Source organism: Heloderma suspectum, chromosome 4, assembly GCF_057233095.1.
Source record: "Heloderma suspectum isolate Gila_16-S chromosome 4, 16-S_ref, whole genome shotgun sequence".
Lineage (NCBI taxonomy): Eukaryota > Metazoa > Chordata > Lepidosauria > Squamata > Helodermatidae > Heloderma > Heloderma suspectum.
The window spans coordinates 176,075,000-176,092,923 of NC_139461.1; the positions used below are offsets into that span (position 1 = coordinate 176,075,000).

The 17,924-nt window shown below is 43.2% G+C and overlaps 1 protein-coding gene across 3 annotated transcripts in view; it reads left to right on the top strand.

Annotated features, from left to right (window-relative positions):
• The window catches only part of ODR4 (odr-4 GPCR localization factor homolog), a 35,078-nt gene that overhangs the window by 15,320 nt on the left and 1,834 nt on the right, over positions 1 to 17,924 (top strand). For 2 of the 3 annotated variants that reach the window (XM_084851401.1, XM_084851402.1), the window contains exons 10-13: positions 1,415 to 1,543; positions 4,594 to 4,684; positions 7,714 to 7,899; positions 13,478 to 13,570. In XM_084851401.1, the coding sequence (XP_084707527.1) occupies positions 1,415 to 1,543; positions 4,594 to 4,684; positions 7,714 to 7,899; positions 13,478 to 13,570 (499 nt within the window). Of the gene's footprint in view, positions 1 to 1,414; positions 1,544 to 4,593; positions 4,685 to 7,713; positions 7,900 to 12,122; positions 12,331 to 13,477; positions 13,571 to 17,924 lie in introns of all 3 variants that reach the window. The other variant, XR_014790424.1, reaches the window with a different exon arrangement.

Consider the following 17,924-nt stretch of genomic DNA (forward strand, 5'->3'; position numbering starts at 1 on the left):
AGTAACTCCTCTATATTTTCATCACTTCTCGAAGCCTTTGCCAAGGGAGGTGTGGGAGGGGTCGATGGCACTTTTCTCCTCCTTGGTGTTGCCATCTTTCTTTTTAAACAAATCTTGTAGGTCCTCGAATATTGCTGGTATTCCTTAGTCCATAAACACTAAAAACTACATTGGGGCACGTCAGACCTGGTTCCTCCTAATTAGATAGGAGTTTTCAAAACAACTTTGAGCGGTGATTAAGCTCTGGCAGATTTGCCTCGTAGTTCAGCCCCTCTGCTGCGACGCAAATAGAGCTGTTTTTCCAAGGCTTCATCCAGAATGCTGCTCTTGCTTCTCCCTTTCATTCCAGGGGAAGATAAAAAGGTTTTTCAACCTTTTAAAAACTGTTTGAGATAGCGTCCCACAGAGACTCCACAGTTGGTATACCAGCCTAAGCTGGTATACCAGCTATGCCCTTATCTGTACAGAGATAGCCTAGCTACAGTTATCCATGCTCTGATAACTTTTCGTCTGAACTACTGCAATGCGTTATACGTGGGGCTGCCTTTGAAAACAGTCCAGAAACTTCAGCTGGTCCAAAATAGGGCAGCAGGATTGTTAACACAGACTGGCCAGTGAGCTCATATTACACCAGTACTTTTCCAGGTGCACTGGCTGCCAGTCCATTTCCTGGCCCGATTCAGAGTGCTGGTATTAACATTTAAAGCCCTTAACGGCTTGGGGCCAGGTTATCTGAAGGATCGCCTCCTCCCATATGTGCCTACCCAGACCTTAAGATCTTCCTCAGCAGCCCTTCTCCGTGAGCCCCTGCTGAAGGAAGTGAGGTGGGTGGTACTGGGAGGAGGGCTTTTTCTGCTTTGGCACCCGGCTGTGGAATGAGCTCCCTAGTGAGGTTCGCCTGGCACCTACACTGTATTCCTTTCGATGTCAGGTGAAGACCTTTTTATTTCCCCAGGCATTTTAGCATTTTAGCTTTCTAGGCTTTTAGCTTGCTGTTTTAAATCTGTATTTTAAATTCCTGCACTGCTGCTAGATTTTATTGTGGTTGTGGTTCACCAACCGTATTGTGGTTTTAATGTTCTATATATTTTAAATTGTTTTATTGTGTGCAATTTGATTTTAATTTTTGTGTACCGCCCAGAGAGCTTCAGCTATTGGGCGGTATAGAAATGAAAAAAACAAAACAACCCACCACCAGGGCGACATTGGCTCGGACCGGAAGTCTGGAACACTTTTTTTTAATGCATTGCAAAAGATCAAATTAAATGTGTGTGGGAGAGAGAAAATAAACAGCTAGCAGTATGTAAGGCAGCCTGAGAATTTCCAGCAGGGTTTATGGTTTTGAAGGTGATGCAGAACCAGCTGTGTAATTACAGAAAGCTAGTGTTGTGCTTCTGTGTGTTCTCTCTTTCAGTCACGAAATTCAAGCTCCAGGTCCACAGCAACAGTCCAGGTCTGCAGTGGTTCCATAAATCTTAAAGGTGCTTTAAAATGCAAAGCTTTCATCCATAATAACAAGCCCAAAGTTAAAGATGCTGTTAAGGTACTTTTGCGCCCCTTCAGTCTACTGAAGGATTTGGTCTTGATCCTACCCCCTCTCTCCCACCCACCAATATCTTTCTTAACCTACAATTGATGTAAATAGGGGGTGTCCTCTCAGTAGGCCACACTCTTCACCCAGAGCACCCTAATTTTCACTGAAAAATGCCAAATTGAAACCAGATGTCTGTATTCTGCCTGTATGTGACACAAAGGCAAGTTCTGTTTCAGTTCTGAAAAACATGTTTTCCTTCAGCACTGGCAGGAGGTAATACAAGTGTTCTGTTCTTGCACATTTATATAACCCTTACAGTATGGTCCTATACATGTCTACTCAAAAGTCTAATTGCGTTTGCTGGGGCTTACTGTCAGGTAAGTGGCTCTAGGATTGCAGCTTCAGGGATGGTGATCGTAACCTGAGCAGAACTTGCAGGTGGGGGGTGTGGTCTAGGTTTTCTTTAAGTTAAGTTTTTCCAGTCTTTGGGGGTGTCCTTTCCTGGATTTCTGTAAGTCTCAGAAGGGCCTTCGACATTTCACTGGGTTTCAGAGAAAAGGAGGAATGGTGAGAATAGGAGCTCTCCTCCTTTTTTGCCTCCAGTCTCTGTAGCTAGGAGCCCCAAGGGTGATTCACTTCACTTTCAATATCAGCCTTCCTTCAGTTGTCCAACATTCATAGGCCAGGTTCACACAGAACACTGACCCATGGCGTGGGTTGTTGAATTCTGGGTTGTTGTGATGTGTGAATGCAGCCACACTAACAAACCATGGTTTGTTAACCATGAGCAACCCAGAAAGAACTCATGGTTTGTTGCTGGATTGTGAACTCTGGGTTGTTTAAACCATGGGTTGTCATTACATGTGAACCCAGAACCGTGGGTTGTTTTGCCAAGCTACAGAGGTGGCAGGGAAGAGTGGTTAAAAAAACCGCAGTTCTACATGCCAACTACAGTGCCACAAAGGCATTTGGTACATACTGGGCAAAAGAGAAGGAAAACAAACAAGCCAAGGATTGAGTAAACCATGGTTTGTTCAGTTGTCTGCGAGACAAAGCCTGGGTATGGCAACAAACCATGGATTAAATAAACCATGGGCTAACATTATGGCGAACTATAACCATGCATTGTGTTCAGCAGTAGTTCCACTTCTGTGATGCTTTGGCCTTGTAAAAGATGTTCTGTCCAAAGGATTACATTGCCCTTCCTTTGGTCCTCCACACACAGATGAATCAGCAGGCCAACTCTGGGAGGCAGGCTGAGTTTTCACACATTGTTGATTTAGCCCTAAAGCTCTCCCTGAGTTGCAGGCAAGTGGTGGGAGGCTACCAGCTGCCCACATCCCACCACATATGAACACAACTGTGGGTCAGATCAGGCACATGAGCTGTGTTTTCACATCCTTGCTTCTTTAAAACAAACAGAAAACATATGCATTCAGCCATAGTGTTGATATCAAAGGCAACTGATCTTCCTAATATTTTCCTTTGTATCCTCTGAAATAAGCTTGGAGCCAGGGGTTGCCCTTCCCTATTCATGCTTGTAGAGTTATGTGCAAGAAATATTTAGAAGTTAACAGATTTTTACTAGCCACATTCCATTTTGTCTATAGAAGATGAGAAAATGTATACATTTTGCATATTTGTCTAATGGATTTCATACAAATATATTTGGCTAAATAATCCTCCTACTTTTCATTCTAGGCTGGACCTCACTATATTCCTCAACATTCCTCACTATAAAAAAAAGGTTCTGAACATGGCAGGGTTTTCTCTAATTCTTTCTGCACAGAATTGCTATTTACTTCAGAGTAAATATGCTCACAGATCACAATCTGTGTTCTTTCAGTTGCTTTTCACAGGACAATCACTACTGTGCTTAACAGTGCCTACTAATTTGTAGTATAACTTAAACAGCCAGTGAGCCGGTTTGCATGTAACAGCAAACTGTTGGTTAATTAATCCATGATTTGCCATGCACGAGCAGGAGTGAGCAAGCACGCTGCCTCCCGCATGCTCCTCACTTCTTTTAATCAACAACCTACAACTGGCAGGGCTGTAGGTCATTGAGGGTGACGTGCGAACCCAGAGTGCTGGGTTGGTTAGGGGCAAAACAACCCAGTGGTTAACCCATGGACATTCTGAGGGTGTAAGCCTGACAGAAAACCTTTTCTGTTTGGTAATGGATCAGGATAGGGTTGTTACTTTCTTCCTAGCAAGACTCTTACACCTTTTTCAAAGCTCTGTGGCTGGCAGAAATGTTAACGATGCTGCATTTCCCATCACCTGTTCTGGGAAAAGCTGCAGCTGTTATATTCCTGCCTGTTAACATAGTTTTTAAAGCAAATGCCCCCTGTCTGGAAAAGTGGTGGAAACCGTAGGAAGGACGGAATTGGGTTATTTCCTGCTCAGAGCGGTTAACCTAGGCATTTACATATCCCATGTTCCAGAACTGAGTGTAAGGGGGTACAGACGACCCTCCGCCATGTTGACATGGGCTAGTCCTGCCTCTGTCACAGTGCACCATTGTGTGGCTCCCCCGAAAAATGTCTGTTTGAAGTTGGTTGAAAAGAGTACTTTGGTCCTAAATGTAAGGAAGGACCCTGACCAGTTGGGGTCCCCACTCAGGAGCTCTTCACACATACTTTTGTATGCGCAGAGTCTTCTTTCCAACAAAGTAAAATGGATGTTTGTGGGGAGAACAAGTTGGCAGTGCATGGTGGAAGGCAGGCTAGCCTTCACAACACTGCTGTGCAGCCATCAACTCATGGAGGGGGTCACGTGTATCCCCCAAGTGTGACATTTCAGAAGTCTATCCTGCAACTTTACAGTTTTGGCATCGTATTGTTTGAGAATAGTGGGTTGTGGAATGTATAGGAATAAATTGCTCTCTCTTGAGCTTAAGTTAACTGTGTGTCGCATAGCTATTTTTCCCACTGTTGTTCATTTTACTGTAAAGATGGTTGTTAAATGGAGAAATCTGAACATCTTCTGTGTATACTCTGACAATAACTCTTGCAGATTTAAAATGTTTTTGTATCTTTCTGTTCTTGTCTTTGCAGGCCTTGAAGAGAGACATAATAAACACTCTGTCAGATCGTTGTGAAATATTGTTTGAAGATCTGCTTATAAATGAAACACCAGGAAAGAAAAGTAAGGGAAGGGGAAGAGTGATTGGGCAACAATATGTTTTAAATGCTTCTGCCTGTGTGTTGACAGGGCCCATGAGATGTGAGCATATTACACCAGTTTTGAAATGTCTGCACTGCTTGCCAGTGAGCTACTGGGTGTGATCCAAGGTGTTAGTACTAGTGCCAAAAGCCCTAAATGGGGCCCTTAAGATATGTGGCCGATGGGGCTACCACATGTGGCAGGGCCTTCTCGCTGGCAGCACCCTGGCTGTGGAACTCCTTTCCAGTACAAATTTGGCTGTCCCTAACTCTCTTGTCATTTAGGCACCAGTTAAATATTTGTTTGTTTATGCAGTCTTTGGGGATATGGGCAAGTGCTATATTTGTTTTTCTGATTGATTGTGTTAATGGTTTTATTGTATTTTATTATGTATTTGTGTTCTTAGAGTCATTATTTTAATGTTGGTATTCATACTGTGTTTTATGTAGGTTGTTAGCCTCTCTGGGCTCTTTATGAGGAAGGACAGGATAGAAATCAAATCAATAAGTAAATAAAAATTAATGTAGCTTTGCTCTTGGGTTTCTAAAACAAATTATTTATGATAAATGGAAGGCCATGTTCAATAATTAGTGAAAAATAAAAGCTAGTCATACGTTCATGCATTGCACGACAAGATTATTATGTGGGCACTGCTGTTCCATGTTTATCTAGTAATAACTATTTTCTTCACTCAAGTTATTCCAGCCATCATGCCTAACTTTCTGAAAACGTCCATAGTCTGCCAACTGTTGGAAGTGTGGTTGCCAACTTTGTTTATCAGCCCCAGTTCCTATGCCTTTGACAACAACTTTCTCTGTAGATATTAGCATGTAATAATGCTTATCTTTATGCCATGGAAAGCTTCACCTGGTGATTTCAGAAGAGCAAGCTACTGCTAAGGTTACAGGAACCAGCCAGCCCATGGGCACTGTGTTCAAGAAACACAAGTCCAAGGGCCCTATGAATATGTGGAAATAGTTGCATCGTCCTTCATATCTTGGCCTTCATTTCTGAGCTTAGGGCAGATATTGTAGTTGCACATTGCAGTAAGTGTTGCCCTTCATAGGCATACAAGCATTGTGCTGAGGTCTTCTGTTGCTTTCTTTCAGAGGACTGGGCCAAGCCAGATAGCTTCTCAGGCTCCATGTTGTGCCAGTTGGGGCAGTTTTCCCCCTCTTGTGATTTTCTTGTTGTTGTTGCATGAATGGAATGGAAATGCAGAGACAGTTGCTTGCAACATAATATGATGGAATATGGCCTAGATGTCACTGTACCATAAAAGCTAGACTGCCTATCTACTCTGTGGGGAACTTTCATGTGTGATATATCCAAACTGCCTGCAATTCTCAGTTGCCTCTTTAGGTGGTGTACGTTGTCTACATTGGCAAACAGCTTTGCGTAATATGTGCCAACTACGCTTTTAATTCTGATGTTTAAACTATTTGTTCAAGATAATTTCCCCTTTCTCTAAACATTCTATACCTCTGAAGTTTGCTTTTTGTCCTGTTTGAAAACGAACTATTTTGTTATTTCCAAATTCCCTAACTACAATAGGTAGTAATTGCCAGGAGGGTGGCCGTGTTAGTCTGTTACAGCACAAACAGCAAAAAGTTTTTAAGATGTCAGAAGACTAACCCAGGGATGATGGCGTAAGCTTTTGTGGGCTACAGTCCACTTCATCAGATGCATGAAGTGTTATGCTAATGGCCTAGAAAGGCCTATGTATCTTTATAGAGATATATAGGTCTATAGAGAAAGCCAGTGTAGTGGCGAGAGTGCTGGACTGGGAGTCGGGAAATCTGGGTTCTAGTCCCCACTTGGCTGTGGAAGCTCACTGGGTGACTTTGGGCCAGTCATAGACTCTCAGCCCAACCTACCTCACAGGGTTGTTGTGAGGATAAAATGGAGAGGAGGAGGAGGATTATATGTGCTGCCTTGGGTTCCTTAAGGAGGAAAAAGGCAGGATATATATGTAATAAAGAAATGATTGTATATCTATCTCTGTATAAGAAAGATAGAAAGACTGACAACAGAGTATTAAATATATATTTTAAGCTAAGCCCTGTCAGTAGCTGTGCTGATATATATCAAGCTGGGGCATAGCTTATTTCTCTCCCTTTCCTGCTGGAAGTTTGAAATCAACAGAAATATCCTCATACATTTTTGGTGGTAGCTGCTACTTTTCACAACAAGCTGCTTCTCCTTCTGCCCATTGCTTGGCCTAGTATCACAAGTAGGTAAGAAGAAGGCATTTTGTCCCATTTATCTCCTCCCACTCTGCATCCCGCCCCTCCATAGCTTGGACGTCTGGACAAGTGGATTCAGCAAACTTACCTTGCGTATAGAGAAATCACACATTTTTAATGAGGAATTGTATTTTTGACACCTTTGTGGGCCATTCTGAGATATCAGTTTGTTTAGTGCAGAGTAGGCAAATGTATCGCCTAGGGATTTTACTATATTAAGTGGTATAAAAGTTTTATACATAATAAATGAAATAGGCAAACATGGGAGTCCTTTGGCCCCAGCCATGCTGGCACCACCACTGGTCTCCACTACCAGAAAACTCCTCAACAGAGAGTGCCCAATGTGCATGCGGTGTTGGTGCTATTGTTGTATAGGCATAATGCACATACAGCATCGTACCATCCTTATATATTTCATTTCTAAAATGTGATGCCTCACCACTAACCCAAAGGGGTTTTGCAGCAGCTTACAATGCTTTAATAAAGCATTATAATTAAACTAATACAAAATCAGATGCTGGCAGCTTGGGGGGGTTGCGTAATTAGAGCGTGGGACACGTCAGGCATCACTGAAACTGCATGGGCACCATCTTTGTTGAAGGATTTTATCTGATGTGGAACCAGTGAACCAGAATTAAAAGAGAGAGAGAGGAGAGAGAGATGGATAACATACACACTCTGCAGTATATGCCACTGATCATACTGTTCTTTAATGGTATTTAAGAAGGGCTTTCTCTCCCCCCCCCCTTTATTTTTTGTTCTTAGATTCTGAAAGAGAGTATCACACCTTGCCTTGCAGAGTGTTTGCCCCCATTGCTGGGTCCAACGTGTTGCTTTGTGATTATAAGTTTGGTGATGAGACAGCTGGGGAAATCCAAGAGCGTTTTCTTGAGATGCTGGATCAAGCTGTTCAAACAGAGGATTTACATATTGCTGAGGAAATGAATACAGGTAAATATAGCCGCTAAGTTAAGAGCTGGATTACTCTCTACCAGGAATTACTGAGAAGCCAGACCTGAAGCACAAGCACATCTTAACTCAGATTCATGGGATGTTTGTTACCTCCAACTTTGAAGCTAGGCTGGGTTTCAAGATGGTTTCAAGCACATCTAGTCCTTGACAGGTGGTAGTGGGGCCTAAGGGTATGTTGAAGAGTGGGGCTCTCATGGGACAATGCAAATTTTAAAAAGGATCCTTTAAATGTAAGTATTCTAATACGTTTAAATACTTTTAAGCGCAGGGCATGCGTCTTAAACATCCCAGTTGCTTTCCACTCAGTCATCAGAAGACTATGACCTGGAAGCAAGTTTGCTACTTACTAACTCCTATATCCCAATCTAAATAAGGGCTGCTTTAAGCAAAAGAAAGGCATTGGGAGATCTAATCACAGGTCTCACATGTCATGTCTAGTTTGGCCTTAAGTAAAAGGGACAAAAGACTCAGGCTGGGTTCACACAACACAGTAACCCACCCAGTGTTAACCCACCCAGTGTTAACCCACCCACACTAAACCCACCCAGTGGGTTATCGTGTTGTCTGAACGCAGCGCCTTTTCCATAGGATTGCTCATTAACCATGCAGTGCGGCCTGTTGGGTTGTTCAGGGTGGTTAACAACAAGCCATGGGTTCTAAAGGTGGCTTGTTCGAGAAAAATAAACCCCACTGCATGGTTAAGAAGCCACCCTGAGGAAAATGCGCTGCATTCCGACAACACAATAAGTCACCCTGCGGAAAACGCACTGTGTTCAGACAACACAATAATCCATGGAGGGTTAATGCATTGTGTGAAACCAGCCTTGCTTTCTGTGTCTAAAGCTGAAAATGCAAGGATTACTCTTGGGAAAATAACCTCTTTCCCCTGTGGCTGTCGCCCTGTCCTGAGAGCAAACAGATCAGAGGAAAGGAAGAAGGCAACATAACAGCGAAGATGAGTTTTAGGAGCTCCAGGAGTGCGGAATTGTCTTATTTCAAACAATGTAACATTGGTTGTCCGCCTTTGGTTCTCTGTTGTCTGCAGTACAGTCCCTATACTTGTGTAACAGTGACCCACTGTTTCTATGTCTCTCCTCAGTTTCAGCTTGCATCTCTTAGCAGCCTCTGCTACAAATAATGACCCACCTCAACACTTTCGTTAAGCTGAATAAAATCATCTGTAAATTAGCTTATGCATTCAAAAAATGAATTAAAAATTGTTTGCATAATTTCCATAATCAGTGCAACTGATAAATTGGTGTGCACCTCACAGACTTCTATTGCTAGGGATTTCTGCTCTTCAGCATGAACAAGTAAGATTTGCATTAGCAATTGGCTCCACTAAATCCCAGCTTCTAGCATCAAGGGGTTAAATCCACTGAGTAGATCAACATAAATAAGATTTCAGTGAGGGTATTCTCTTCCCTTGCACTTATTCTTTGCTATCTAGCAGAAGATCTAATGAACCCAAAGGGCACCCTGACCCCTACAGAGCTGCACAGCTGTGACTTGCATTTGAGTAGCTTGTGATATTGCAGTTGGGATGGCATCCAAAGCAAGGCAAGCAGGACTGGTCTATTCAGAAATGCTGGGCAGAGGATTTAGAAATTGGGATTTCTAAAACTAACAGATTGGTGGGGCAGGGATTCTCACAACTCAAATTTGTCTGCTGACTTGATGTTTACACGCAGTCCTATACATGTATACTCAGAAATCCCATTGAACGTACAGATAAGTGTCTGTAGGATTGCAGCCTAAAAGGCATTGTGTAAATAGGCCATGCAGTGTTTTCCTGACCTGTTCCTTCCACATCCTTTGTCGGTCCACATCCGTTCCAGCCCCAATAAGCAGTTAGGTAACTGGAGTACTTTCCAGAACGATAGTATTACTGACATAGCTGCAGAAAACTGTACATTGCAGTGCCAGAACAATGCTGTAGATTGAAATGCTATGACAGTGCTGCAGTTCTTGACATAACTCTCTACACCTGCTTGCTACTGCAATTATCCATAGCCTTCAGTTCTTATAAACACTGAAAATATTGTGCCGCTCGTGTTTTGAATTGATGATAGTTTATTTGGGTTTTCATTTTCCAGATGGAGAGAGTAGCGCTCCAACTCCAAGTATATTGCAGATTAACTTTTAGTGCTGTAAACAGATGTATTGGGAAAATAGCCATTAACTCTTACTGTGTTCTGTATATGCTTTTCATTAGGGGGAATGTAAACTTTATAATAATCCTTTACATCACCAGCCTTCCCTAACCTCATGCCCTCCAGATGTGTTGGACTATAATCTCCATCATCTCCAGCCAGCATGGCCAATGGACTGCTGGCTAGGGATGATGGGAAGTGTAGTCCAACACATCAGTTGGGGATGGGTGCTTTACATTCTCCTACAGAAAGGCTGTATAGTTTACATACCCTTTAAGAGGTCATACCCATAAGGGGGAAGATTGCTTAGAGATACAAGAGCAGGAGAGAAAGGAGGAAGCCCCACATTACAAATGTACCAAGACTCTAGTCAGACTGTATCAATTCTGTATTTAAGTAATCCAAATCTCTGCAACTGCAAAATCTAGTTGTGAAGGTTTGAGGCCTACAGCAGCAAAGGGAAAAATGGTCAGGCTTAGAGGCCTGGAGTTTCTGTTGGGAGGGGGTATCCCTGAGAGGAGTAGTTTCATTTCCCCAGTTAAGTTTCATTTCTCCTGGTTTGAAGCAGTACTTTCGGTTTTGAGGGAGGAGGGTATATAAAGAGAGTGAGAGAGCCAGTAAGAACAGAGTTGGGGAGACCAGAGCCTGAAGAGGGAGCAGGAAGAAGCAGCCTGGAGAAGTCTTAAGTACAGCTAGGGTGAAGACACTTGCATTTTGCAACTTTTATTTTCTCTTAATGCCTGTTGTATCACTCAGCTCTATTGTGTAAATAGCTTTAGTTGTGATTTGTTTGCTTTAATTTACCAGTAAACTGTTGTGGTTGAACCCTGTGTCTAGAGTGTCAATCACCCCACATCTACAACATGGTAGGGGAGGTAAAAGAAGGGGAAGGAAGGTGGGACTCTTAAGGAGGCAGGAGGTCGTTACGGAGCTACTCAGGGGGTCCATATCCTAAGGGGAACCTTGACATTGGTAATGAAGAATAGATTTTGCAACTCCATTTACTTAGAACAATTTGGACTTTTGTGCTCAAAGTTTAATCAGGACCAGGAAAGAATGCTTAGTCATAAAAGAGCAGGGGAGAAATAGAATGACAACATTGACCACTGGGAAGCTCCACCCAGGCCTTCTAAGGATCCACACTGTCATGTGCTTTGAATGACTCAGGGTTTTTTTTTATAACTTTTATTTTGGATAAATGATACCACTTGCCTTTTTGATCTATCAAGATTCCACCACGTATATCAGCTTCCAGAGCTGGTGGTTGTGTGGGATAGCCTTATCTACAAAGGGGTACATCTATAAGGCCTTTTCCCATGTACAAACTGAGGGGGATGTTGCCACAAGGGCAGCACCTCAAACCTTACCTTAAAAATGGTTGTTTATATTGGTCCTTAGAAACCCAAGAGAACCTTGCTAGATCTTAGAGTGATCAAGTGATACTGTGTTGTCATTACTAAGAATTTTTCCCAGTTCTGACCAATATTTGAGTACAAAATGCCCAATTGTGCTGAGTAAATTGAATTGCAAAGCCTTTTCTTCATTATTAGGTTTCTCAGTTACTGAGATTTGGAGTGACGTACAGGATCAGTACTGCCTCACCACAGACATTAGTGCACGTTGTGGCCAGATGAGAATATGGGGTTTCTGAAGAATGCTTTTATGGTATTTTGAACTTGGATTTTCCAGAAAATGTGGTTTTAGTGAATGAATCATACTCATTCCATCTTTATGTGATCATCCGGTTTCACTTGTTGCTAAGATGAAATGCAGACCTGCTTTATACCATGTTTGTTTTGTCTGAGGCAGGAGAAAGAAGCCACACTTTGGAATACTGGTGGAAGACTTGACTTGCTTTTAATGACTCTTTGTTTGCGGGGTGGGTGTTAGACCTCTTTAAGCTGGCTATGTACACCGTCATCTCAGACAAATGACAGCACTTGCTGATTTGATCCAGATCTCATTTGTACCTGCTCCAACATACCAAACTGGACGAACTTGGGGCCCAGGGTGTACACTATGTTGCGTACATATTTCTTTTTTATTCAGGTACTTGTATTTTTTGATATGATCGTCTTTTTATCATGCCTTTGGCTTATACAATAAATGGATGATAATGATGTACCTGCTCCCAGAACGGGTGGTGATATGGAGCATAATTACCACGAGTGTGCAACCCCTGGAGGGCCGGGGGGCAGCAGCCATTGCCTTGATTCAGTTGGTTGATAAATGTGGATGGAAGCTGCTTGATAGGAAGGTATGTTGCACAGGCTAGGGGTCAATCGACCTGTTGCTCTTACCTAAACAGACATTTCATGGAAGCCCGTAGTAATTCTTGGGCACATTTTACATGCACCCCAGTCGATGTGGTTGCTGCTGCCTTCATGGTTGGTCTAGATCTGTGTAAAAGCTTCCACCCGCATGATCCGTCTGACAGCATTTAGCATATTACATAAGAACATAAGAAGAGCCCTGCTGGATCAGACCAAGAATCCATCTAGTCCAGCATTCTGTTCACACAGTGGCCAACCAGCTGTCGACCAGGAACCCACAAGCAGGGCATGAGCGCAACAGCGCCCTCCCACCCATGTTCCCCAGCAACTGGTGTACATAGGCTCACTGCCTCTGGTTCTGGAGGTAGCACATAACTAACAAGACTAGTAGCCATGGACAGCCTTTTCCTCCAGGAATTTGTCCAACCCTCTTTTAAAGCCATCCGAATTGGTGGCCACCACTACATCCTGTGGTAGCGAGTTCCATTGCTTAACTATGCGCTGTGTGAAGAAGTCTTTCCTTTTATCTTTCCTGAATCTCCCACCAATCAGCTTCATGGGGTTCTAGTATTTTGAGAGAGGGAGAAAAATGTCTCCCTATTCACATTCTCCACACCATTACACAACTAATGTGCCGCCCAAGGGGCGAAAATGTTACTTGTGTGGTATGCTAAATGCCATTGAAGGAACCATTGGGTGGAAGCTTTTACATGGACTGACTTGGCATAATTACACATGTCAGATTGCATGTAAATGGTTCCTCGTAATTTGTGTCTGTTTTGTCTGTTCTCCCCTCTCCTTCCCCCAAATCCTCACTGTGTATATAATCCAGTAACTTTGAAATTATTCAGCTTCTGGGAGCTAAAGAGTATACCATTAATCATATTCAACAATGATTAATGGTATACTCTTTATGTGTTCTTAGTTGCATGCCTTGAAGCCCAACTTTAGCAACTGAGATGTGTAAGTGAGGTCTGCTTGGGGTTTTTTAGCTTCCGAAACTGAGGTTTTTAGAAAAGATTTTTGGCAATGATGTGCACTAGAGGACAAGGAGGGAGAATACAGCGTGAGAATAAGATTAGGTAAACACGCATTCACTCACTTACTTTGGTATCATTTTTCTTCATGCAGTTGAAATAAGCCCGCCAAAGGAGCTCCAAGATGACATGCGGCAAAACCGGTTGACAAAAGAAATGCTTCTTTTAAAACTTCACCAGAACATCGGTATGCTCCAGCAATTGCTCCTTCACTTTGGGAACTAATATTGTCCTTTCTGAGTATGATCATCAGCATAACGCTTTTCCCCGTTTCTGTCAGTAAAAACTTCTCATAGCTATATTAAAGTGGGATAGGTAAGGAAAGATGCAAGATGGATTTGAGGTTTGTGGGAGACGTTGGGGTGGTGTAATGGTGCCCTTTATAAAAAAAACACCTTTATTCTTCATGGATCTTCCAGAACAGTGATTGAGAAAAATCACCAGGTAGTGGAAAAATAGATTGGGATCTTCAGATTCCTGCAACCACAGATGTGTAAAAAGAAATCGACAGTCAGTGGGGTTTATATTGGCTTCCCTAATGAGCATCCTTTCTATAGCACATTTGGTTATGTTCCCAAATTAAGAAGATCAGTTGTGATGTAGCATTTGCAGTAAAGTACCGAGGCTTAAGAAAATCTAAAACCCTGGCCTGTAGATGTACAACAGAGTCCTCTGGAACAGAACTGTAATTTGTTTTGCCTGTGTGGTTTGCATTTCCTGTGGTATATTGCATACCAGCAGGTGAAAATTATTACAATTCGTTATAAACATATTAATGGCAGAATTCACAGGTTGGTGTGTCAACTCGAACATTTGTTTTATTACTACTTCGCTTCAAAAGGAAGAGCAGTTGATCAAGCCTGCAATCCTGTACCCGCTTACCTTGGAGAAAGCCTAGTAAAAACCATGGGACTTACTTCAGAATGCATGTGTATAGGATTGCAGTGTAAAATTCCTAAAAAGCATAAAAAGCATTGTTGCATAATATTAGCTGTGGTACCTCTGAACACTGTTGCATTTTTGCAGTTTTCTGCAGGCTGTTGTCTTCAGTAATCTGTGTTGTATTAGTAGTTCAGTCACAAAGAGAAGGTAGGAGATTGACTGTTGTCACCTCTTGGGTTCACAGTTCAACGGCTTAATCCCATGAGCTGCTGCCTAAGCATCGTGACTCATGGGATGATGCCTAAAGGGTCCCAGAATGAGGGCACAGATGATCTCCTTGCACTGGCCATGGGAAATGAACTTAGCCTCAGTTCTGGTATAGCACGAGCCCCTTCTGCAGGATCCTGAGGGTCATCAGATGACCTCAGCTCTCCTGAATCTTCATAGTGCTTTACCTGTCTTGTTAATCTCTCAAAGAGTTCTAAGGTGTATTCCACTTACTAAGGGAGGAGTGCTTTTTATCTTCTTGTTGTTGTTGTTGTTCAGTCGTTCAGTCGTGTCCGACTCTTCGTGACCCCATGGACCATAGCACGCCAGGCCTTCCTGTCCTGCGCTCTCTCCCGGAGTGTGCTCAAGTTCATATTCATTGCATCGGTGATGCTATCTAGCCATCTCATCCTCTGCCGTCCCCTTCTCCTTTTGCCTTCAGTCTTTCCCAGCATCAGGGTCTTTTCCAGAGAGTTTTCTCTTCGCATTAGGTGGCCAAAATATCTGAGCTTCAGCTTCAGTATCTGTCCTTCCAATGAGCACTCAGGGTTGATTTCCTTTAAGATGGACTGATTTTACCTCCTTGCAGTCCAGGGGACTCGTAAGAGTCTTCTCCAGCACCACAGTTCGAAAGCATCTATTCTTCGGCACTCAGCCTTCCTTATAGTCCAGCTCTCACTCACAGCCATACATTACTACTGGGAAAACCATAGCTTTGATTAGATGGACCTTTGTCGGCAAGGTGATGTCTCTGCTTCTTACTATGCTGTCTAGGTTTGCCATAGCTTTCCTCCCAAGGAGCAAGCGTCTTTTAATTTCATGGCTACAGTCACCGTCTGTGATGATCATGGAGCCCAAGAAAATAAAATCTTTCACTGCTGCCATTTCTTCCCCTTCTATATGCCAGGAAGTGATGGGGCCAGATGCCATGATCTTCGTTGCTTTAATGTTGAGTTTCAAACCAGCTTTTGCACTCTCCTCTTTCACCCTCAACAAGAGGCTCTTGAGATCCTCTTTGCTTTCTGCCATTAGGGTGGTATCGTCTGCATATCGGAGGTTGTTGATAATTCTCCCCGCAATCTTAATTCCGACCTCTGATTCATCCAACCCAGCGTTTCTCATGATGTACTCTGCATATAAGTTAAATAAGCAGGGTGACAATATGCAGCCTTGTCGTACTCCTTTCCCAATTTTGAACCAGTCGGTTGTTCCATGTCTGGTTCTTACTGTTGCTTCTTGACCCTCGTACAGGTTTCTCAGGAGACAGGTAAGGTGGTCTGGTACTCCCATCACTTTAAGAATTTGCCACAGTTTGTTGTGATCCACACAATCAAAGGCTTTAGCATAGTCAATAAAGCAGAAATAGACGTTTTTCTGGAATTCTCTTGCTTTCTCCATGATCCAGCCAATGTTGGCGATTTGATCTCTAGTTCCTCTGCCTCTTCGAAACCCAGCTTGTACTTCCGGTAGTTCTCGGTTCGCATACTGCTGAAGCCTAGCTTGTAGGATTGTGAGCATCACCTTGCTGGCATGTGAAATGAGCGCAATTGTGCGGTAGTTTGAACAATCTTTGGCGTTGCCCTTCTTTGGAATTGGAATGTAAACTGACCTTTTCCAGTCTTGTTGCCATTGTTGAGTGTTCCAAATTTGTTGGCATATTGAATGCAGCACTTTAATAGCATCATCTTTTAGGATTTTAAATAGCTCAGCTGGAATACTGTCATCTCCGCTAGCTTTGTTGTTACTAATGCTTCCTAAGGCCCACTTGACTTCACTCTCGAGGATGTCCGGCTCAAGTTCAGTGACCACACTATCATGGCTCTCAGGGACATTAAGATCTTTCCTGTATAGTTCTTCTATGTATTCTTTCCACCTCTTCTTAATCTCATCTGCTTCTGTTAGGTCCCTGCCTTCTTTGTCCTTTATCATGCCAGTCTTTGCACGAAACTTTCCCTTGAGATCTTTGATTTTATTGAAGATAAAGTCTTTCCCATGCTGTTGTTTTCCTCGATTTCTTTGCATTGTTCATTTAAGAAGGCCTTCTTGTCTCTCCTTGCTATTCTCTGGAACTCTGCATTCAGTTGGGTATCAGATTAATGATCTGAGCCACAGTCAGCTCCAGGTCTTGTTTTTACTGACTGTATAGAGCTTCTCCATCTTTGGCCGCAAAGGACATGGTCAATATCGAAATCAGATTGATTATCTGGTGATGTCCACGTGTAGAGTCGTCTCTTGTGCTCTTGGAAAAGAGTGTTTGCTATGATCAGCGTGTTCTCTTGGCAAAACTCTATTAGCCTTTGTCCTGCTTCATTTTGTACACCAAGGCCATGCTTGCCTGTTATCCCGGTGATTTCTTGATTTCCTACTTTAGCATTCCAATCCCCTATGATGAAGAGGACATCTTTTTTTGGTGTTAGTTCTAGAAGGTGTTGTAGGTCTTCATAGACCCGATCAACCTCAGCTTCTTTGGCCTCAGTGGTTGGGGCATAGACTTGAATTACTGTGATGTTGAATGGTTTGCCTTGGATTCGTACTGAGATCATTCTATCGTTTTTGAGATTGTACCCCAGTACTGCTTTTCCCACCCTTTTGTTGACTATGAGTGCTACTCCATTTCTTCTAAGGGATTCTTGCCCACAATAGTAGATATGATGGTCACCTGAATTAAATTCGCCCATGCCTGTCCATTTTAGTTCGCTGATTCCCAAGATGTCGATGTTCAATCTTGCCATCTCATGTTTGACCACCTCCAGCTTACCTTGATTCATTGATCTGACATTCCAGGTTCCTAAACAATATTGTTCTTTACAGCATCGGATTTTCTTTTCACCACCAGACACATCCACAGCTGAGCGTCCTTTCGGCTTTGGCCCAGCCGCTTCACTCTTTCTGGCGCTACTTGGAAATACCCTCTGCTCTTCCCCAGTAGTATATTGGACACCTTCCGACCTGAGGGGCTCATCTTCCGGTGTCATCTCTTTTAGCCTTGTGATACGTTCCATGGGGTTTTCTTGGCAAGAATACTGGAGTGGGTTGCCATTTCCTTCTCCAGTGGACCACATTTTGTCAGAACTCTCTGCCATGACCTGTCCTTCTTGGGTGGCCCTGCACGGTATAGCTTATGGCTTCACTGAGTTACGCAAGCCCCTTCGCCACAACAAGGCAGTGATCCATGAAGGGGCTTTTTAGCTTTTTATCTACAGCAGTGCAAATTATTAGGGCTATGTACCGCTTCGGCCTGAACTCTGACTCGAAGTGGGGCACTTCAGACCACCTCCAAGGCAAGGCGGAGGTGGCACCAAGTGGGTCAGGTCGCTTCAGTGCGATCTGGAAGCCCAGTCGTGCCACCACCACCCAGCCCCCAGCTCCTTACCTGGGTCCTCTGGATGCGT